Source organism: Sodiomyces alkalinus (genome assembly GCF_003711515.1).
Source record: "Sodiomyces alkalinus F11 unplaced genomic scaffold SODALscaffold_18, whole genome shotgun sequence".
NCBI classification, from domain to species: domain Eukaryota; kingdom Fungi; phylum Ascomycota; class Sordariomycetes; order Glomerellales; family Plectosphaerellaceae; genus Sodiomyces; species Sodiomyces alkalinus.
The window spans coordinates 24,845-46,995 of NW_021167096.1; the positions used below are offsets into that span (position 1 = coordinate 24,845).

The following is a 22,151-nucleotide window of genomic DNA, read 5'->3' on the forward strand; positions in this document are numbered from 1 at the left end:
TGATGCCTGGAAGTCGGTCGAGACGGATGGCACCGGGAGGATGCAGATCGTGTATATCCGTAGCGTATCGTATCGTATCGTAACGTATCGAGATTAAGCCTGTGTCAAGGTGATGAGGTGAGGGTGAGGGTCGGTCATCTCCATGCCGAAGTGTATTTTGTTATTCTTAGGAACGGGTGGCAAGCGAAGTCTCGGGGAACCCGCAGAGATTGCTTATAGTGTACGGCGTAATGGGTTATTACATGTTGGGTTGATTTTTATGTGGGAAGGGAAGGGAGGAAACATGACAGAAAATCAAAATGCAAATAAATGCAGGTCGAGTGTCCTGCAGAATCGTAAGGTAATTAATTACCTTGGTAATAGCCAACCAAGCCTTGAAAGGTCGGCGTGGGGACAAACGGGTCAGATGGGCCAGACAGAGACTACCTTACGAAGTAATTACATGTAGTTCGCCGTACGTTGTGACAGTGCAACTACGGAGTACGTACCAAATTCGGATGCAGTTGGACAAATCCAGGTCCGTTGATAAGATAAGGTACAATGGGTCTGTAAAAGGACCGAAGCACTTTTTCCCCACACTCAGCGCGTCCAACGCGTTGCGCCTCGCCTCTTTGAAATTTTCCCAACGCCCATAATGATAGCGCTGAGCAGCATGATACCACATTCAAGTGTTCGTCTTATAAAAGTAAAACAATTAGGATAAGATTTCTCTACGAATTCGGGGTTGGACATCGAAGTATCCATCCCAAATCCGTACGGACACAGATACTCTGTACCGGTATATGTACACATTTCATCGGAGTGGGGCCAGTGCATAGGCCACTCAAATACACGTGACTATCTAGGCGGAATCTGAAAACACAGCTCCGACCAGTCTCCAGCAACGAACGCAAAGACTGGGGAATATTTCGGTGGCATTGCACCAGGGTATTCGCCGACACAACATATCTGGGCCTGTTCGTCGAACGACGTTGTCGGTCCGGTAACCTCAACAAAAGGATGGCCACGTCAACACAATGCCTTGCCTCCATGGCGAGGTTATCGCTGACCCATATGACAAGGCCAAAGCCGGCCCTAGTACCCCGATTCCTCGTCCCGGCCGTCAGTCATGCCCAGACCCAGACTCGTGGCAGCAAGAATCTCGCCAAAATGCGTGAGCTGGCGAGGAAGGAGAAGAAGAAGAAGAAGCTATCAAAGGAGTTCAAGTCGTGGGATCCGACCAAATATCCGCAGTTTTCCCTCTGCGATGCCATGCGGTTCGCTTTTCCCTTTTCCCTTTTCCCTTGCTCATCTCACCATCTACCCTATGTCACATCGCAACGTTATTTGGCTAACGGTTTGATGCTTTCCCACAGCTACCTCCGTGCCTACGAGGTCGGCCGCCCCCCAACAACCATCAAATACGAGCTCGCCGTTCGCCTCAAAACCCCCCGAAACGGCCCCGTCATCAAGGGCCGCGTCCGCTTCCCACACTCCGTCAAGACCACCGACGTGCGCGTAGCCGTCATTTGCCCGGACAACAGCGAAATTGCACAGCAAGCTCTCCAGGCGGGCGCCGTCTTGGCGGGGCAGGAATCCCTCTTCGAGGCCATCCGCAACGAGAACATCACCTTCAACCGCCTGATCTGCCACACCTCCTCCGAGGCCGCCCTCAACAAGGCCGGCCTGGGCCGCATCCTCGGTCCCAAGGGTCTCATGCCGAACAAACGCATGCGCACCATCACCGACAACGTCGTCAGCGCCATTCGCGACGATGCCGGCGCCGACGAGTACCGTGAGAGGTCGGCCGCATTGCGCATCCCCGTGGGCCAGCTCGGCTTCACCCCCAAGATGCTGGCTGCCAATGTCAAGACTTTCATGACGAGCATCAAGCAGGAAATTGCCAAGTTGGATGGTGCCAAGGAGATTAGGGAGGTGGTGCTGAGCTCCTCGCATGGACCGGGCTTCAACTTGAACGGCCTGTTCGATCCTACCGACGACAAGGTCACGCCCGAGGACCTGTCTCACGTCATGTAAAACCATGTCACGCCAAGAAATGGGTGCATCAGTTGTATTATATATCGTTGTTGTAGTTGTATAAAAAAGAACCACAGCGAAGAGTCATGTGCCGAGCCAATTCTATCTAGGCTGATTTATTTATTTTGGGTATCATGTGTTCTTCTCGCCCTCCTTTCGTTCCCCTCGACCTGATAACTGCGTTTGGCTTTTCACACCCCCTTGAGCACCTTAATTGCCTCGCCCTCTGCGTCCAGCATGCCATAGAGGCCGAGGTACTTCATGACGCGAGCCTTTCCCCTCTCCCCCGCCTTCCGAGCCTCCTTAAGGGCCGTCCCGAGATCCAGTAGCAGCGTATTCCGACATCTCGTCATGCGAGCCTCTGCCTTTATCACAAAAGGTTTATCCCTGCCTACGGCGTCCGCCAACGCCTCAATCACGCAGTACTCCGCGGCCAGCGCTGCCAGTTGCGCAGGACTGCTACCAACCAGACCCTCGTAATCATCGTCCTCTTCTTCATCCGAAGAAACGTCACTGGCCGCCACACTCCAACCATCATCCTCAGCTTTCTCTTTGCCCATCTTCTCCTTCCCCGGCAGGCTCCCAATGGCCAAGTGTTCTTCCAGCCCTGCCAGTCGATCGTCGAGTTCCAGCATACGCCGTCCGGCCTCGATATCCTGCCGCAGGGTCCGCAGCTCGCCCGTCAACCCTTCAATTTCCTCCCGCCGGTCGCGCACGCGGGCTTTCACTTCGTCGACCTGCCGCCGGAAGCCGAGCATGGCCACCTTGACACCCTCGGCTTTGTCGTCCCCGCCGCGGAGGTCGTCGCCGAGGGAGAGGAACGAGGTGTAGTTTCCGTTGACGAGGTCTAGGAGCTCGGCGCTGATGGCCGCGCTGCGCTCTCGGAGGTCGGATTTCAGGTCGTCCAGGGTTTGGTGGCGGTGAGGGAGGGAGGAGAGGTAGGCGGCCGGGTGGAAATCGGGGGTAAGGAAGTCGGCCCGTGGGAGGGCAGCGGGGAATGGGAGGGGAGCATCGTCGTCCGAGTCGACGTTGGAGCTTGGGGCTGATGAAGTGGATGAGGCTAGTGCGAAGCCCCTGGCGGGCGCCCGGATACTGAGACCGGTCATCTGGAGGGTGAACCTTCGTTGTGGGAGGATATTTGGCTACCTCTCGGCCATCCAACGTAAGTTTACTCGGACTTGTGTTTCGTAGGTAGTGGATTAGCAGCGAGGGATAGCCAGCATATGGTGGTAGCAGTTGTAGCATGGGTACGTTCTGTGGGTCTTTTATGCTTAGTCACAGACCTCACCTTTATAAGTGCCATATGCCACTTCTTCTTTCGCCTTCGGGCATTTGGTCAATTTGAAACGATACAGAGAAGATGTAAGTTGACCCACCTAGAGGTCCCCCTTTCGAAACGCAGAACTAACAACCTTTACAGTAGCATGGCCCCTGCACTAAGGATGACACGCTCAATCAAAGAGAAGCTACAAATTTTTTTGTCTTTTCAAATTCCTGTGCATTTCTTTCTTTTTTTTTTTTTTTTTGGCTATTCTGCTTTGGGCAGTGTAGAGTTTCTGAATGGCGGAAGGAGTCTCGGGTATTCCAATGAAGCAAATGGAACCGCGTGAGTCGAGGTGAGGAGCTGCCTTTGGCTTTTTATGGTGGCTCGAACTTTGGCTCTGATGATGACTCTGGACATTACTGGATCGCCAGTGGGCCTCTCGAGGGTCAAATGCGTGTCTAGTTCCCCGGCTCCAATAGAGTCGTAGGTTAAACAATGAGTAGGTTCATCTGTGCCAGCGTCATTAATAATAAGAACTCTGATTTGCGCTACGCTCACAACAGCAGCCACGAGTCGGTACGAGTGCTATGTCTCCGATAAAACAGCCGTGACGAGAACCGACCACGGACTGTCATGTCAGTCGTGCAAACATCACCTCCGTTGGTCATCAAAAACATCAACGGGTGGATTTGGAGTATTGTCGATGCCCGTGTCGTCTCCTGGACTGACAAGACAAGTCAGTTCTCTCCAAAGGGGACCTGGTCTCATGGGTCCATATCAATTTGAATGTGAGCTATAAATTGTTTTTCCACGCGCATAAACATATCGAGAACATAGTACATGTATCATAACTATCATAAAAGCCGAATATACTACTTCTTGAGGAGTCCGCAAACATCAAATCTTCCTCAGAGAGAAATATTCGTCGTACGCTGTAAATAGCTAAGAGCCTTGATACGACCTGTTTGACTTGTTGCCGAACTCTTTCCTTTTCCCACCACCCGAACAGAGGGTGGACAAGCTGGAAAACACTGAGATGTCGATCAACATGGCATTGTACAACATGAACCACGATGATACGTGACCTTTCCAGGGAGTCACTATTGAGCACACCGATGGACGACCTGGATAGCTTTCCCCGATGTCGGTGACTAGAGATACTTGCCACGGTAATGATACGGGGTGTTCTTACCACATTGTTGGCCAAACTCGCCCGATGGAAGCCACGTCTGCAGGGAAATGGAGAAGAATCACAGGAAAACCTCAACGATTGGAGAAAACCGAGGGCCCTGCCCTGGATCTTTGCGTTGCGTGAGGAGCACACGGTCGGAAGTCGAGAAAAATTATCTTATCAATCTAATCACCATCAGGCAATTCTATTGGCTCTATGGATCAGTGCTAGTTCCAATCTTCGGCCCCACTCACTCAGGTGACTTGGCTTTGTACCTGACGAGTCTCACGAAGTTCTTCTTAGGTCGCTCCAAAGTTAGTCTTTCCACGCGAATCGCATCCAGCAACACTGAAAAGCAGCCTTTGCTACCAGCAGAGAGCCATGCCATAGGATTTCCTACATTCTAGAGTCGAGTGATATGATTCTCTAAAGATCAAAGACTTCTAGATTGCCAGGCTCTGTATGTATGTTGCCTCCTTTCCCAAGTCGACCAATAGACAGCTTAACATTAGTCTCAAATGTGCTCATATTGCGTTTTCCTTAAAACTCCTCTCTTACCTCCACGTTTATGGAAAATGGTTATGATATCTCTGCTTCGTATTATTTTCGTCTACTTCTAAGATAAGTCGAGAGGCTTTTTTCATATGACCTTGATAATATCTTTCGATTTCAACGATTGCAGTGCATGCATACAGAGAGAAGAAGCGTCGAATGTATGATGGTGCGAGAGATACCTCCGAGGTACTTTGAAAGAGACCCTTGTGACACACACTTCAACGTCGACTCCACCGAGCGACATCGCTGAGAGCCGACGAACCGCCATTTCGTATTCGTCGTCGGATCACTAGTTCTGAAGCCCAGAATGTCTTCTTTCCCCTCCCCCTCTTCTTCTCTTTCTTACCCCTTCACACCCGAAATCAAAACCACTGCAGCCATACCTGTCTCCGACCTCATCTCAATCACAGAATCAAGGCCGACAGAACCACCTGGTGACGCACGCCAGGCCCACGGTAGTCGCAGTTGGGCGTCGGGGGCGTTGGTTACATCACTGCACCGCTCACATTCGACCACCCCATCTCTCTCCTCGTTGACGTCCTGGTCGAACTCATACCCACTCATTCTTCCGCCGCTTGACGCAACTCACAGAACCATGACTTCCATCATGGCTTCCCCACCAGCAGAGCTGCCAAAGCTGGTAGGTTCCATGACCACAAAGGAATGGGTCATTCCGCCTCGGCCGAAGCCCGGTCGCAAGCCGGCTACCGACACTCCACCCACCAAACGCAAGGCCCAAAACAGAGCCGCGCAAAGGGCCTTCCGCGAACGACGTGCGGCTCGGGTGAACGAGCTGGAGGGTCAACTAGAGGAGCAACAGGAAGCGCACGACAAGAAGGAAGCCGAGTACAAGGAACGCATCCTCCAGCTCGAGATGGAGGTCCAGTCACACAAATCTCGGTGTGAAGTTCTCCAGGACCTCCTAGACCAGGAGAGGAAGGACCGCGTCAAGGCCGAGACCCAACTGGACAGCATCAGGCGGAGGTGGGACAGCCAAGACGACGCCTCGGGACACTTCCCCGTTCTACGTAGAACCCTCGCCCCTTCTTCTTCGTCCTCGCTTGGGAACTTGCCCTCGGTACACCGACCCGGCATGGGCTCTCATGGCCACTCGCCGGTTGATCAAGTCCGCCACATGGAGACGTCCTCATCTGGGAGCTTTACATGCGGATCTTGCGGGCCCACTGGCCGTTGTGCATGTGCCGAGACCGTCATCAAGTCCATCGAGACAGGCTGCGGCAAGTGTGGACCCGGGAACAGATGCGACTGCGCGGGAGGGCCGTTGCAGTCAACCTTGCCCGACTTGAAGAGGCCGCCCGCATCTCCCACCTTACCTCCTATCGAGAAACGTCAGCGATCTGACTGGAATGTGAATGTGGACGACTCGGCCATCGAGATCGACTTCACCTCTTATTTCAAGAAACCCCAACCGCAAAGTCTTCACCCCCCGGCCCCTTCCCCTCCCGCGATGCCGTCGGGCCCCGTACATGACCCCTGCGGCTTCTGCAAGGAAGGAGACTACTGTGTCTGCGCCGAGGCGGTTCCCTTCTCGCAGCAAACACAAACCCCGCCACCCGAGGCCGATGCCCTCCCGTCGATGCCGATACCCATGGAGGTCGACGCCGACGGTGCAGTAAAGCTTCGGCCACGCCAGTCGGCGGCCATTCCCAAAACAGACGCTTCCTCCCGCGGCTGCGGCCCCGGCGGACCAGGCACCTGCGCCCAGTGCATCGCAGACCCCGTCTCCGGACTCTTCTGCCGCGCCCTCTCTGCCAACATCAGCCGCCAAGGCGCAAACGGCGGGTGTTGCGGGGGCGGAGGTGCCGCAGGCGGTTGCTGCAAGTCGGGCAACGCGAGCTCCTCTTCGGGGCCCAAGGCCGAAGAACGCAACACCGGCTTCGGTCTCAGCCTCAGCTGTGCCGAGGCGTACCAGACGCTCTCGAGCCACCGAAACTTCAGCAAGGCCACCGATGACATTGGATCCTGGCTGCCGAAGCTGCGCGCTGCGCCGAGAGCGGGCGCAACGTTGCCTTCCCCGACGGCTTCGTCCAGATTACCCATTGAAGTGGAGGCGGCGAGTATAATGAGCGTTCTCAAGGACTTTGATATTCGCTTTGGGAGGGGTCTGTAAATCGGGTCGGCATGGCGTTGGTTCTGCTCGGGTGGCCATTTCATGGGACGTACAAGGAGTCAACAGGTATGATCATGGAATATGAAGGGAAAGAGGCTCATTGGGTTAAGGCATCCTGTAGGGCCTGGCCAGGTGGACTTTGGGCCCTCCATAGGCGTCCATTTTGCGAAGGAGATGCGAGCGACATAGCAACGACACAGATGTTGTAATTAAAAATGAATAAATGACTATAAGAGGTTCCGACTGACGGAGCTTGAACATTCCAAGACACAGGTGTTATATGTTATGTATACTCCGAAACTCAACATGCATTAACAGGAAGGACTAGTTTCTTACGCATCTCCCATCTCTTGCTAGAGGTTTGAAGGTTCAAGCAGAGGACTACGTTGATATTTCTTCACCATCCTCCGAGTTGGCGGATCAAGAAGCCCTGTCTATGACTTCGACCATTGAGTCGAGGAGCTAGCAGGTTTTCATGATCAAGCAACACCCCCTCTCTTATCTTACCAAGGTAGTTACCGGCAGTCGAGAACGAACGATTAGGTACACTTCCCACGCCATATCACCCACCTATGGCCTGCGTTGGCACGAAGGAAGAAAATGTGTAACCCCCATTGGCGGGTAACTAACCTGGTCCCCCATGGGGTCGTCAACCTTCCTTGGGCTCTGGGCCCAATGCGAAATATTCCTTCTTTTCCCGTTCTTTCTTCTCTTTTTTCCCCCTTTTGTGGTGCAAGTTCCTGTAAGGCCGACCCAGAATGAAGATGACACCTCCCACTCGGGAGCCGCATCGCATGGTTACACATGGGGTCGGATCCTGCTTTCGTCTCAAGGCTCCCAAAGTAGGAATAGTTTTTCAGGCACCGTGGTTGGGATATGCCTGAAGAAGACACTTGGTGCCAGGATAAGGCATGAATTCATTCCGTTCGGGCAGACTGGGAGTTGGGCGGTTGATGCCCGACACGAGCACTGGGCCGTTGCGAGGGCAGGGCAAAGAAGTCAAGCTCCGGTGCTTCAGTATTGTCGGTAGTGGGCCACTATGTTGAAGCAAAGACGCCCCTTGTCCTTTGGGTATTCTGCTTGCTTCGGAAATCATGTGATTATATACGACGAGTTACTTTATGCGGCCCTCGATCATCATTAGACCAGGGGTCATCGGTTATCAGTCGTCTGTCTATCCTAGATATTCGGTCAACGGTCAAGGTCAACGGTAGCCAGAGATGTGCCGCCCTCCCTCAGGCTTGCCATTTTTTGCTGGTGGGACATCCGTACCCTCGTCCTCGCCCTGCCCACCTTATGTGCAAGTTACATTAAATTAGCGGGTGTGGCGGGGATTCAAGGCGTAACTGCCGATCATGGGAATACCGGCATCCGTTGCCGCCTTTTCCAATACCTTGGATAAAGAGCTACTACAAGGGCAACTCCCGCCGAGGATCTTGCATGGGATGCATCAGGTGCCCTGAGCCCTGGGCACTGGGGTTCCTTAGATGGGCCTGCGACCTGATAATGGGAAATGATGTCATCGCTCCCTCGAGGGTAGGGCCTCAAAAGTTGGGACAACACACGTACGAAGTACGAGTTGAGGACATTGGTTGGATCAAGAAAAGCGGCTCAACATGAACCGGGACGAGAACTGTTCAGTGGCACGAATTCCCTAAGTAGTCCCTCCGCAAACGTGGCCCGGGTGGGCTAAGTCGGGAGGGAAGGACACATGGCAAGACAGGGTCTTGACAGGGTCTCGCGGTGTGACCGCTGACCGCTGACCGCTGACCGGGCGGGCTAGCGCTAGATGCTGTACCCTTCAGCCCATCCAACCGGCGGAGGGAGGGGACGGGGACGAATGTCAGATGCAGTGTAACCGGAACAGTCAGAATTGGGGTCAAATTGTAGAGTAAGAAATTGATTGAGGTAATAATTGTGTAGTTCTTGTTAGATACAGCGTAACCGTAAAAGGCCCCGTTCGACAATTTCAACAACTTATTAAAATTCTTCAAAAAGCCCAAAAAATACATAACTTATAACCCACCTATAGCATAAGGACCCATCTTATATAATACTTTTAGTGTAAATATTTTTTTTATGCTATAGCCCCGCTATACCCTTATTATCCCCACTTTTCGAAGTACTATACTAGATAGGGATACTATTAATCACTTTTATTACTAAGAAGGCTGTTTTTTATATAAGAGTGTCTATTAAAGCTCTTGGGCTTAATAGCCTATTAAAGATCTTCAATAAGAAAAGGTACCTAGGTACTTCAGACACGATAAGAGCCGATAAGAATATATAGAGCCGATAAGAGCAGATAAGAGATAATAAGACCTAATAAAATAAAAATAAAAATAAAAATAAAACCCGATAAGATAAGACATAATACGTTAAAACAAATACGATACGATAAGATATAGCAGGGACCCGGCTTTACCCTTTACGGTTACGCTGTATTCAATACAAATCGGAACACTTGTGGATCTCGGAGTATTATATGACATGTCATTCCGCGACAGAGACAGAAGGGGGGACAAGAGACGGGGCCAAGACGAATACCCACAGGCATATCCAGGAGGCAATGAGAGGCAATGTGAGGAAAGGCAGTGACATGGAGAGACGACTGACTATTGGATGAGAACGACAGGCACGACAGGCGAAATGTGGTGGGTTGATGCCGGGTTAGGCTGGCAGAGAGTGATTGGCTCTTGGGATGAGTTGGCATTGCCAGCCAGCCTCGTGGACAACGCAGATTGGACAGTCGAAAGTCGATGGGGGGTGAGGGGACGGACCTTTTCATACTTTTCCCATCCCTATCCACAACCAATTGCTGGCAATTATTTCGTATTAATTAATGCTGGGTGAGAGAGGGGGGAGCGGGCCGGGGCCGAAGAGAGAAGCGAAGTGAGAAAGAAGGGTATCTGTATCCGTACAACGTACTCCATATGCGCTTCAGTGCAGAGGCTAAGGTAGACGTTAGGTGAGAGCATGTACCAAGTACGTGGCCGGTGAAAGAAGCCGAAGAGATCGCACTGCCACCTCATAAGAAGAGGCAAATATCCAAGGTGGGTGACACAGGCGGGGCTATATATGCATATATCTTGTTGAGACGCATCGCATCTTGTGGGTGAGACGGATACCTTAGGTAGGATCGGTGTTGAAGTTGAAGAAGTGAGTTCTGACTCTCCGACTCCGTACACCGGGCTGCATGTGCGCGGAAACAGAACATCTAACGTGTACGAGGTACTATTCCGTCAGAGTGCTTCGTTTTGCAACTTTGAATTTCCTTTCATCCCCCTTTTTATTCGTTTCATCCTGTTTCGATATCCATGGGGGGGTTGTAATTGACCTGCCTGACCGTGAACTACACTTCACAGGACAGAAGCAACACGCCACGTCTTAGGATGAGGTTCAGATGCATGCCGTCCGACGTGATGAATATGTGTTGTTTGTTTGGTTAAGGTTGCTTCCACTTCGTGAAGTTTTCCTTCGGTGTACGGTTATGATTAAGGTGGTTAATAAAAGATAAGAGAGATTGAAGAGGCCTGAAGTGGCTGTCCATCTTAGTGTACCTTGGAGAGGTTGGCAATGCAGTGGCGAGAGAGAGCGGAAGGCTGCACGGGAGTTACGCAGGGATCTACAAATACAGTGACTTCGTGATGCCCAAAACGGGCTTAGTGGTGCCCTTCCATCAGTGACCCCGCCTTAGTCCTTCAGACATACAATGTAGGTACCTACCGCCTGGGTACATCGTACGAAGGTGGGCGATCCGAGGAAAAATATACAGTCGGTCAGTCGTACTTTCCTACGCACTTTCCTTACCTTAGGTACTCTGTTAAGGTATGTACGAAATGCCGGGTACCTTAGGGTGAAGCAGTGTAGGTACATTATGGAGCACTTGCCCAAGTGGCTGGACGTGGACATCGGATCTAATGCTTCACTGTTCCTTCCAGGTCCGACCTTCCAGTGGTTCCAGGTATCCAGTGGGTGGTACCTGCCACCGGTGCAGCTTATATTATGGTGCGCGTGGCCCTGCAGGCCCTGGTGGCTCCAACCAAGCGAGTCCACTGTGTCCCTGGCCGCGGCGGGGACGCACAGGCACAGACTACCTTAGGAAGTCACAGTGTTGTCGTGGTAGGAGTCATGTAAGGTAGAAGCCAGCGAATTACTTGATAGACTAAGGTACTCCATAGGTACCCCGTAGGGAAATAAGGCAGGGAGCTCCATCCTCGTCCCGCCTTTCTTCTGTTCTTGCTCTTGCTCTTGCTCTTACTCTTACTCATCAACCATAAGGGAACCTCCCACTCCCACCCCCTCCACTACCTCCCTGTTCCACCAACCTCATCCCATCTCGTCTCTTCCTCCTTGTCCCACTATCCTATTTTCTTAAACTCCTCTTGATACCCGAACCTCTTCGTACTACTTCGTTTCAAATGTCTTGCATGCACATTCATATTTCCATATCCTCGTGACATTTCTCCTTTCCAAACCTCTCCTCGGCCTCTCTCCTCCCTCCCTCCTCCTCTCTCCTCCCTCTCTCCTCCTCCTCCTCCCCCTCCCCCTCTCTCCGAATCATATCCGTCACTGGCCGGGGATTCTCGTCCTCGACCGCATGCGCAACAACCCGATCGCCGTTGCGCCGGAGGGAGTTGTCGACGGGGACGCTTAGAGTTGGCGCAGCCCCCTTAGCAGCTTCGAATTCTCCCACCGAGCTCACCCCGGTGCTGTGCCCTGTGCCGGCTTTTTTCGATCCTACCGACACGTCCATGGATGCACTATGATCTCCATGCAACGTTCGCTCTCTTCGCCCGTTCGCATTCATTCTTCTGCTCGTATGTCTCGAAACATCACATATCTACTTCAACAATCATACCTGACCCCCGAGTCCTCGACTCTCACATCCATCTGACCATCCTAAGCCTGGGGCCCCTCAACCTTTTTACTCGTCCGCGTGGTCAGACTTCTGCTAATCAGTACATGATCTACTATGTGCCATAGCCGTTTGTTCAGATGATGTCGCCCCCTCAACCGTAAAGCCTCCTTCGACGCCACCGACCCCTCCTCCCCCCAACGTCGACGCCCGTGTCGAACGTGTCGAACGTGTCGACATCCCTCGACCCGTCCATCGTCCTCGGTCGCGCAGTCCCACCCGGACATCTCGGACTATTGGTTCCCTTCCTCCCCGTCGGAGCGAAGATACCTCCAGGCATGCTCATGCTGATGCTAATGTCCATGCTCACACTCCTCGAACCCACCCCAGTGCCAGTGCCGACTCGAATGCGACCAGGAAACTCTTGGTAGCCCAGGACTCCCAACCTTCCCCGACTGCCCCCGCGGACATGGACCGCGCCATACATTCCTCGACGCCTTCGCCGCCCTCCCCCCCCATAGATATAGATGCAGGCCCCGTCTCGCTTGCTGCGTCGCTTATTCCCGATTTGTCTCTCTACTCCAACTCATTTCAGACCCAGGAGAATGAAGGCACGACCCTGGAGGAGCTGGCTCACCTGGTTAGGCTGTCCAAATACCAAGAGCGCAAGCGCGCCAGTACCCGGATCCGTCTCCAGCGGTGCCTTATTTCCACCGCCCTCTCCGCCCGCTTGACTCGCTGCGGTGAGATCGCCCGGAGAAACCTGGCCGACTGCTTCCGCAAGGACAACAAGGCCGTCTTCGCCCCTCTATACAATGCCATCCACGATGTCCGCAAGAGCTGTGACGAGCTCCGGCGTTATGCTCTCTTGGAACCCGAACTGGACTCCATCAACTGCCCTGTACCGCCTCCGCCGCCTCCCGACGCTTCCGACGTTGGCCCCGACTCTGTAGTGTCGTCCGTCGCCATTGCCCCGTTTCTCAACGACGTTTCTGCTTCGGCCCGGGAGACCTTCCTGGGCTTCCTGACCCAGATTCGCACCAACCCGGACTACTTGGCAACCCGTCTCTGCTCCCTGACTACCTCTGAACTGAATGCCCTGACTACCTTTCACCACGTCCTGGAGCCCATCGAGTCCGTCCTTCCCTCTGTGCATGGTCATGGTCTTGGTCGATCTGCCACCGGAGCCCGGACACAACCCACCGGTAGCGCCTCGGGCCGTCATGGGACGACCCAGCAGAATGCCGCCATTGAGCGCTTGTTGTCCTTCCAGCGCCACGATCCCCTTTCTGCCTTGATCCACACTTGCTTCGCCAACTCGGCCGGCCCTGACAGCGCCGAGGATAGGAGGCGCACCGACGTTTGGGCTACCGCCTTGGCCCGCCTCATCACCGAATCCAAGGCGAACAAGGTACACAGTGAGCACATGCTGATCTACGTCCTCAATGTCTGGACTGTCATGCGTGATTGGGCCGGTATAACCAAAATGGAATGGTTCCTTATGAAGATCCTCGAAGACGGCGCTTTCCTCCTGGACCGTGCCGAGGACCAGCACGGGACCCGTTTCAACCTTTCCGACTGGACCGCTAGGGACAGCGAGGCCGCCGATAGATTCTATGACCGGGCCGTCCATGAATTGTTTGACATCATCGATGATGAGGATGCGACCGGTGTGCCTGAGGGCCTGGTCGAACTGGGCAACGCCATCCTGAATCGGATCGACCCGAAGCTCGTCGACAGCACCAGGAATTGGTTCGTGTGGAAGTGGCTCTTTTCCTCGTTTCTTCTCCACGTCATGATTCATCCCGAGAGCTATGGCATGATGGCGGGATATCACGTTTCCGAGTACGGCCGCCAGACCATCCTCAAGAAGGTAGCCCTCAAGGCCCAGGAACTTGTCGTGAACATGACCTGCTACAAGAAGGGCATCTCCGCCATCTCTCCTCGGATCCAGGCCCACGTGGAGAACATCCTGAACAGGTTTCGTGGCGGGAAATTCCAGAAGCATGCAGCGAAACTCCTGCCCGCCCGGTCCATCACCTCGCTGAGGGAAACCGTCGAGGTCCATCCCTACCTGGTGATCAGTCCTGCCGATTTGGTTACCTTGGTCAACGCGCTGTTCCCTGAAAGGAGGCCCATGTCCGCCCAATCTAGCAGCATGCGATCCGTTGCGCCCTCCGTCTCGGGCATGTCGGGCCTCTCGCAGCCCATATCCATGGCGGCTTCGCGCAGCAACTACGAGACGGCATCGGTCCTGAGCACCAGCGCTTCTTCTTTCCTGAGCGACGCCACCACCTCCCGCGAAACTGCGCTGGACGATCAGCGGGCGGGGTCGCCCTCCCGCTATTCGCCCCCTACCTTGGACCTACCGGGCCACCAACGGTTCAACAACTACGAGGACGACGGCTACCGCTTGCGTTTTGCCCTGCGGGAGTTGAGTGCGACCCTGGGAATGGATGTCATGCAAGGCTCCTGCCATCCCTGCGCCGAACGCTGGACCGTCCTCTTCATCTCTGCCGACGGCAACGGCCTGTCCCCGCAGATGGCCTACGACCCCGAGGACGAGGCCGAGGACGACGAGAACTCATCCACTACAGATACCGACGAAGAGGATGTCGAAGGGAGACCCGAATTGGACAAGGGATATCATCAGCTACGCGACGCTATCCTGCGGTTGGTCGAGGACTTTGAAATCCCCCAAAGCATCGAGCCCGAGGGGTCTCGGGCCCAGTTCAGCAACCGGGCCATGGGGATCAAGCGGTATCGCTCGAAGAACAAGGTGATCACGACGGAGAAAACTCACATGGCGAGTAAAAACCCCTACCGCAGGCGCGATGCCGTCGGCCAGGATACGGAGTCCCGCCGAGTTGGTTCCCCAGGCCGACATGGTTCCAACTCGGCGACGATGGAAGGCAAGCCGAGCAATAACAATAACGACTCCGCCGACTCGTCCTCGGTCCTCATCACGATGCTCGCGGCGGCATCGTCCCAATCCCAGGCTCGATCGGACTTTGTGTCGTCCCATATGTATTGGAAGACCCTGCAGCGACTGAAAGCCCTGACGTCACCTTCATTGCGCCGCGACGGCTTTGCTGTTCTCCTGGACATTTTCTCTCGGGGTCCACGCGACTCCATTCGTCGGTGCGCTTCGGCTATCGAGCAGTATGACGCGTGGCTCGTGTGGCTGAAGCAAAGCCAGGAGAGACACGAGGGCCTCATCGAGGCGATGACGAAGCGACTGCGCTCGCTGCGGGACAAGATGTGGTTCGTCTCCGATGTGCGGACGTCGGGGCCGTACGAGCACAGCCGCAGCATCTGTGCTGCGCTGAAGACGATGGGGAGGCCACGTCGATGGGGCGCTTATCAGCGCAACAACAGGACCCCGTCTTCCGCACGGGGTCAGGGGCAAGCTTCCAACTACATCCATCGCACCGAGACCCAAATGATGGACCTCTTGTCCGCCTCGGAGGACCAGGGCGGACCCAACAAGCTCAAGGACGACCAGGCCGACAAGACCTCGCGGTGGCTACAGCAGGCGGACATCGCCAACTTTTGTCGCGGCGAGGAGAGGATCCATCGGTTCTGTTGTGAGATTGACACGTGCATCTCCAAGCTCATCGGAGAATCGATCACGGACGGCCCGGTTCTCTGGTCCAGTGAGCTGTACCTCAGGGACCGCAAAGCTCTCGAAGGCACCAAGGCCGGGCGGGAGAAGGATCAGGTCTGGCCTCATGGGCCAGGAGGGGACGACGGTGCGAGCGTGGTGAGCGAGCCGGAGCGGAAGCTCGGTTCGTTCGGCCGGTCCTCGGGCCTCCGCGCGCTTTCCGCGCACAACCTGAGCCAACAGTCGTTTGATTCCGGCAGCTACCGATACCCCAGGGGGATTGCCGCCCTGTCCGACATTATCGATGGCCAGGACTATTTCGGTGTTTCGTCCCCAGTGCACACGATAGATTCGAGCTCGACATTTTGGTCGCCATTCCAATCCGCCATCGCTCCCAGCTCGGCAGCATCCAGGGGGCACTCACCGACTACGAGCGTGACCAACCTGTCCTCGTTGCTCAATCTTCCCTATCAACCCCATCATGTCCCGTCATTGTCCAGCCAGTCGACGACGGGTCGACCTGCCACATCAGCGTCGTCCAATGAGACGGCAGTCTACCAACAGCGACTGTCAGAAGACAAGACGCGCTTCTTTAGCGAGTTGAGACAGACATTAACCAGTCTTCTCCTATCCGACTTGGGCCATTTCGTGTTCGCCGCGGGTTCGGAAACGGATGCGTGGTTCGAGACGCTTGGGCAGGAGTGTATCGAGCGGCGCGATGCCCTAGATCGTCGAGCCAAGGAGGCCAGGGAAGCGAAGGAGGCGAAGGAGGCGAAGGAAGCCAAAGAAATGTCATCCGCGTCTGTGAAGAGCAGGCCGCCGAAGGCCAGCGGGAAGCTCCGAGTCATCGAGAAAAAGAAGAGCTTCGGGAACCTACGCAACGCAGGCGAGGCGGACAGGAACTCGGACGTTACGGATGTCGGCAGCAGTCACGGGCGCGATGGTTCGGTGATCAGCGACACGGCAAGTTCGAACCGCGGGCGCGGTCGTGTCGCGAAGGATAAGGACACGGACGGCGAATTTCCCTACAAACAGGCGTATCAACGACTCCTGCGCATGTTCAGCATTCACCCCAATCCTTACGCGAAGATGAACGCTCTATTCGAGCTTGAGCAACTGATCGTGGCGTCCCTCGCAAGTGGAACGAAGCGTGCACGACTGGGATGGAAGCGGTCGGACATGAGTTCGGCCGATTCGGATAGGGTAACAACAACAGGTCCCGGGCGCCCCGGCCCGCTCGGGGATGACATCGATAACGTCAAAGAGCGTCGCTCACACGCCCTGCAGCAGTCTCCCGCACTTCCTCTTGCGGCGGCGGGCGCACACCAGGCACGTTACGGAGTAGCCGATGCCTCTCGCTCGGGGGTCGCGTCCGCCACACTTGCCAATAAAGAGGTCGTTACCGAGGTGTTGCGATCACTCTTGCGAGACAAGACCATCCGGCCCAAGACGCTGTTCCGAGACCTGCAATTTATCGCGGCGTTCGTCAACCCCACCATCCTCGACAAGACGGAAAAGGGGAAGGCCTTCTGGGACACGGGATTAGCGGCGCTGGCTCTCAAGTCAGAAGTGTGCCAGACGATGCTGGACGTGGCGGACGAGGTACAGAAAGCGTTCAGAACCAGTAAAGGCGCCAAAGACATTCAACCGCAGGACGCCGACGCCCCCGCTCCGCCGAGCTCTCCCGCGCCGGTCACATCTACGTACACTCTGGCGGATGCGGGCAGGATGTGGACGATCCTAGCCAAGGAGGGAGATACGGCAGCTCAGCGGGAGCTCGCGCTCTTTTACTTGATGGACCCTGAGCTCCTCGAGCGCACGACGCTCCCGCTTTCCAAGCCACGCGAGGTGTTCAAGCAGGCCGTCATGGACAAGTACGGCCGGGGCTCGGGGCAGTCGAGGGGACACAGGTTTTATTCCGGCGACCGGAGTCGGACGAGCGCGAGTGTCGGTCTACAGGGTTCGATGCAGGAAGCGGGCGCGGAGGAAGGTGCCACTGTGTGGAACGACCCGTCGCTGATGTGTATCGCCGTCCACTTCTTTCAAGCTGCTGAGCAGGGAGGTGATGGTCCGGCCACGGCCTTTCTGCGACAGAACGAGCTCGGCTGAATTCAACGCGTCTTTTTCTTTGTACAAGGTCCTTGTTTGTACATGTAAGGGGAACATGGACTCTGGGGATCTTGAGGGCCATGATATTTTTTTTTTCTTGCTTTAGGCATGTTCTTGAGTGTTGGGCATTGGTTTTGAGGACGCGTCTGAAGGATATTCTGTATTTCGGGTTTCTGATATTGTTGATGGAGGATATACCACTTTGAGCTTACTTTTGTTTCGTTACATACCCTGGAAGCATTCGTATATTACTTGATCTACGGGAGGGAATGATAGACATAAAATGTACTGCTCATTCTTGTGTATCTCGGCCTCCTGCTTTTGAAAACAACGATATACGCGTCGTATGGATGTTGTTTATTATAAGGAAGAATCTCCCGCCCCTCTAGCAGAGGGTAGAAAGCTAAATACAGTAACCCCGCTCTAGGGCGGGTTACGTAACCCGCCCATCACTTTGCCGTTTGTTCGTTTGCTGTATCATGTGCTGGAAGCGAAACCGGAGTGTGGATGGAGGGGCATTTGTGGCGCTGGGACTATGACTCAGCGTGGCGTATAGGAAATGATAGCGAAGCCGGAGTCAATCAAGTCCTCCGAATGGTGTAGTTGGTTTATCACGTCGCACTGTAATTGTGCCCTATGCATCCATGCGAAGGTCCCTAGTTCGATTCTGGGTTCGGAGACTTTTTTTTTTTTTCGTTCTTTTGTTCCTCTGTTCTTTTTTCTTCTCTTTTCTTTCTTCTCTTGATTTCCTTCTTCTTTGCCACTCGACTCTGCTTCCAATGATTCACTTGTATCTCTTTGTACTCTGTAAACATCGTCACAATGTCCGAGTCTATTGCCCAAGATTAATTCGGTCTCTAGACAGAATTGTTTTAAAACGAAAAGATCTAAAGCAGACTCGTCTCGTCTCGTGCCCATGCCAACAGTCCGTCCCATGTGAGCGTTGAGCTCTTCCAGTTCCCTCTACTGTAGAGATTGGCTACCAACCCAGAAAAAAAGAAGCAACACCGAAATACAGAGAAAGCCGCCCCAAATAAACCCCGACCCGACCCAAATGTTGAAAATGAGGGTACTACGCTCTGACTGTAAACGCCATTGGGGAAATGCGACAATGAGAATAAAGAAAAAGGACCCAATTCGTGCGACAGCATTCGGCATGCGTGTGCTGTGTTACGCTGTGTGACTGTGTTGTGTCGTGTTACTGACTGCCCGTGTTGCGTCGTGTTACTGTATTTGCCGCCAAGGGGACGTCTGACAAATAAGTCGCATCCCCGCATTGTACGGCTCTAGTGTATTGCGCTCCTTCACCGGCGGAAAAAAAGACCGGAGTAAAGAAAGAGAAAAAAAGGGGACCGGAGTTGCAAGGCTGAGTGAGCGGCTCAATCAATTCTTGAGCCCGACAAGACTGAGAAACTCGTTCCGGGTCTTGGACTTGCGCTCGAAACAGCCGAGGACGCAGCTGGTGATGGTGGTGGCGGTGGTTTTCTGGACGCCGCGCATGACCATGCAGAGGTGGCTCGACTCCATGACGACGGCGACGCCCTGGGGCTTGAGGATCTCCATGATGGCGTTGGCGACCTCTTTGGTGAGGCGTTCCTGGATTTGGAAGCGGCGGCTGAACATTTCGGCTATCCGGGGGAGTTTGGAGATGCCGATGACTTGGTTTTTGGGGATGTAGGCGATGTGCATCTGTTTTGATTTCCTTTCGTTAGTAAAGGGGGTGGTTTTTTTATTTCTTTTCTTGTAGTCCTCCTTTCCTGATACTAACGGAGGACGGGGGGGATGATGGTTTACCTTGCCCGTGAACGGCACGAGATGATGCTCGCATAGTGAAAAGATGTCGATGCCTTTGACAATGACCATCTCCGAGTGGCCTTCCTCGAAAATGGCGCCGTTGACGACGTCGCGGACGTTCTGCTGGTATCCCTCGGTGAAGAAGAGCATGGCTTCCGCGTAGCGTCGGGGGGTGTCTAGGATGCCCGGGCGCTCGACGTCTTCGCCCACGCATTCGAGGATGGTGCGTACGGCACCTTCGATCTTTTTCTGGCGCTCTGCCTTTTGTTCGTCCGTCTCCTCTAGGCGCTCGCGAGTTCCGCGGCCTGCGCAAGTGTCTTGTTAGACTGGGGGGGGAGGGGGGCCGGGGGAAGCAAAGAGAGAAAGACGGGGAGACGGGGGCCCACGTACTTGGGCGACTAAGACCGTCAAAGTCAATGTAGGGACTGAGGGACCGTGTCAGCTTGCCATTGTTGGCGTCGGTATCGGCATCGGCATCGGCATCGGCATGGCCATGAGCATCAGCACCGGCATCAGCATCGACGCGCGGTCGTTTGGTAGGCTTGGTGGTGAAATCACGCGGGTCCCGAGCCGGCTGGGTCAAGCTCGGGCGCCTGGTTGAGAGTGCGGCCGATACGTTCACTTTGGTTCCGTTGACGGTGGTGCGACTGCGACTGGACTCCTCGCGGTGCTTCCTCTTCCTGGAACCCTTCTTGCTCGATTGACTCGCCGTACTCACGCTGTCGGCGTCACTGGAAATGTTGGAGGAGCCATTGAGGTGGCTCTGGCCGCCATTGCGATTGCGCTTGCTGCGCTTTTCGGACGCTCGGACTTCTGAACCACCCATTCTGAGTGAGGCGATATAGGTGATCAGGAAAAAAAGAGTGCTAGAAAAGAGAAGGGGAAAACACAAGATGAGAGAGAAAGATGAAGGTCGGGTGGCATTGATCTGCTTGGTACTTGAGGGGTTTTGATCCTAATTCGGAACTCCAGTCCAGGTCCGAGTCGGAGCTGTCCGTACTTAATAACCAAAAAAAGAAAGAAAATAGTGGTCGGTTATAAGCGGAGCGAGGGGGCGATATCATATCCGACTTCTCAACGCTTATCTTATCTTAGTGTAAGTGGTCCCACGTTTTGACGTGAAGCAAGGTCGGCTACAGCTTTATGATCACTTGTATCACGTGACCTGATTGGCCTTTTTCAGAAGCATACCTAAGTACGGAGTACGTACCTATACCTACTAAATGTATCAGTACAGAGGTACGTACCAACACGGGCAATCGCCAAACGGTCCAGGGATTCACGTCTCTCGCTCGCTCTTCACGACTTCAACTTCAACAACAGAAACGCCATCTCCCAAAACTCGTGCCTTCCCGACTTCCTGGCTCCCTCCCTCCCTTCATCCAACTCTTTGCGGTTCTATCTTTTTTGCTTTTAGTACCAACGACCAGAAACCGTCTAGATACATCGTTGTAGACTCTTATTATCCGCCTCAATTCCCACCATGGCTTCTCCTCCATACGCTCAATCGTCAAGTGCCCTCTCACCATCATATTCTTCGCAGTCACAGCTTCCCATGGGTAGTAAGAAGCGTCCTTCCGAGGGCGGCCCACAACCCTCCATCAAGCGACGTAAGGCCTCGACTCTCTCCGTCGCCTCAGCCACATCCGCCCACCCACTCCGCCAAACCTCGTTCCCCCCGGAAGCTCGGTCGCCGCTTGCACGATCACCCTCCGTCGACACCACAAGCCACGTGAGCGGCAGCCAGGTCAGCGCGGCCGCCGGGCCTCAAAAGAAGAAGCGCGGTCGGAAGCCTAAGAACCACGCCGCCGCCAACGGGGGCAGCCGCGCGGGGACGCCGTCCGTGGCCAGCGGGCGGGCGGGGACCACGGTCAGCGGCGCGGGCACGGCGGCGGACGGACAGAACGGCGAGGACGGCGGCGGCGTCGACGATGACGACGACAACGATCCCCAGATGGGCCTGGTCGGCGGGGATGCCAGGACGCAAGAACAAAAACAGGAAGAGATCCGCATGCGGGCCATGTTGGTCGAGGCGCTCGATCCGGACCAGATGGATCGCTACGAGCTTTGGCGCGCTGGCAAGCTCACCGAGTCTGTCGTCAAGCGGGTACGATACGATACCTCCATTCTCTATTGCCCCTCTTAGTCTTCAAAGCTTTGCTCTAACGCCGTTTCTTTTCTTCTAGGTCGTCAACGCCACTGTCTCCCAATCCGTCCCTCCAACAGTAACTCTCGCCATGAAGTCGGTAGCCAAATTCTTCGTCGGCGACATCATCGAAAAGGCCGTCGAGATACAGTACGAGTGGATGCACACCACGGCCGAGAAGCAATCGGACGAGCCGTTCCCGCCGCAGGAGACGGACAAGGACGTCAAGGGGGACCTCAACCGGCTGGGCGAGCAGGACAAGCGCGGGCCTCTCCGGCCCGATCACCTGCGCGAGGCGTGGCGGAGGTACAAGGCCGCTGCCGAGGGCGGGTTTGTCGGTACTCAGGGCCTATGGCACGAGCAGCAGCATGATGGGGCGGAGCGCTTCCCTGTGCGGACTGGCGGTCGGCGGATCTTCAGGTGAAAGAGGAGAGGGGGGGGGGGGCTCGTTTTCTCAGGGACAACTCCTCCTTCCCAGATTCCTCGGATCCTGCGAACTGTTC

At 54.7% G+C, this 22,151-nt stretch overlaps 7 protein-coding genes and 1 non-coding gene across 8 annotated transcripts; 5 read left to right on the forward strand and 3 right to left on the reverse strand.

The window, feature by feature from the left end:
- The first annotated feature begins 890 nt into the window (after positions 1-890).
- SODALDRAFT_329673 (ribosomal protein L1p/L10e family protein) lies at positions 891-2,114 on the forward strand. Its single transcript, XM_028611007.1, has 2 exons — positions 891-1,256; positions 1,356-2,114. The coding sequence occupies exons 1-2, from the start codon at positions 1,054-1,056 to the stop codon at positions 2,014-2,016; spliced, it is 864 nt and encodes a 287-aa protein (XP_028462373.1). The 5' UTR covers positions 891-1,053; the 3' UTR covers positions 2,017-2,114.
- On the reverse strand, positions 2,044-3,226 carry SODALDRAFT_329674 (hypothetical protein). Its single transcript, XM_028611008.1, has one exon. It carries the CDS (start codon positions 3,120-3,122, stop codon positions 2,208-2,210), a length of 915 nt encoding a protein of 304 aa, XP_028462374.1. The 5' UTR covers positions 3,123-3,226; the 3' UTR covers positions 2,044-2,207.
- A 340-nt stretch (positions 3,227-3,566) lies between these two features.
- Positions 3,567-7,415, forward strand: SODALDRAFT_382366 (hypothetical protein). The gene is made up of 10 exons (XM_028615225.1): positions 3,567-3,632; positions 3,712-3,734; positions 3,921-3,989; positions 4,022-4,068; positions 4,193-4,207; positions 4,290-4,360; positions 4,436-4,591; positions 4,683-4,709; positions 5,147-5,172; positions 5,258-7,415. The coding sequence occupies exons 1-10, from the start codon at positions 3,577-3,579 to the stop codon at positions 7,135-7,137; spliced, it is 2,370 nt and encodes a 789-aa protein (XP_028462375.1). The 5' UTR covers positions 3,567-3,576; the 3' UTR covers positions 7,138-7,415.
- Positions 7,235-10,169, reverse strand: SODALDRAFT_364335 (hypothetical protein; the record flags this gene model as incomplete). Its single annotated transcript, XM_028614634.1, has 12 exons — positions 7,235-7,389; positions 7,474-7,490; positions 7,539-7,577; positions 7,708-7,714; positions 7,792-7,964; positions 8,074-8,174; positions 8,347-8,422; positions 8,560-8,637; positions 8,707-8,770; positions 8,849-8,922; positions 9,754-9,938; positions 10,059-10,169. The coding sequence occupies 12 exons, from the start codon at positions 10,167-10,169 to the stop codon at positions 7,235-7,237; spliced, it is 1,080 nt and encodes a 359-aa protein (XP_028462376.1).
- A 1,279-nt stretch (positions 10,170-11,448) lies between these two features.
- Positions 11,449-18,020, forward strand: SODALDRAFT_329676 (hypothetical protein). The gene is made up of 2 exons (XM_028611009.1): positions 11,449-11,957; positions 12,124-18,020. Exons 1-2 carry the CDS (start codon positions 11,903-11,905, stop codon positions 17,706-17,708), a joined length of 5,640 nt encoding a protein of 1,879 aa, XP_028462377.1. The 5' UTR covers positions 11,449-11,902; the 3' UTR covers positions 17,709-18,020.
- Positions 18,021-18,296: 276 nt separating this feature from the next.
- On the forward strand, positions 18,297-18,388 carry SODALDRAFT_t220. Its single transcript has one exon. It is a non-coding gene; the product is annotated as a tRNA-Tyr (tRNA).
- Positions 18,389-19,091: 703 nt separating this feature from the next.
- On the reverse strand, positions 19,092-20,328 carry SODALDRAFT_337947 (GTP cyclohydrolase I; the record flags this gene model as incomplete). The annotated part of the gene is made up of 3 exons (XM_028612735.1): positions 19,092-19,397; positions 19,503-19,807; positions 19,893-20,328. The coding sequence occupies 3 exons, from the start codon at positions 20,326-20,328 to the stop codon at positions 19,092-19,094; spliced, it is 1,047 nt and encodes a 348-aa protein (XP_028462378.1).
- Positions 20,329-20,985: 657 nt separating this feature from the next.
- On the forward strand, positions 20,986-22,072 carry SODALDRAFT_286274 (histone-fold-containing protein; the record flags this gene model as incomplete). The annotated part of the gene is made up of 2 exons (XM_028608522.1): positions 20,986-21,609; positions 21,689-22,072. The coding sequence occupies 2 exons, from the start codon at positions 20,986-20,988 to the stop codon at positions 22,070-22,072; spliced, it is 1,008 nt and encodes a 335-aa protein (XP_028462379.1).
- Positions 22,073-22,151: the final 79 nt, after the last annotated feature.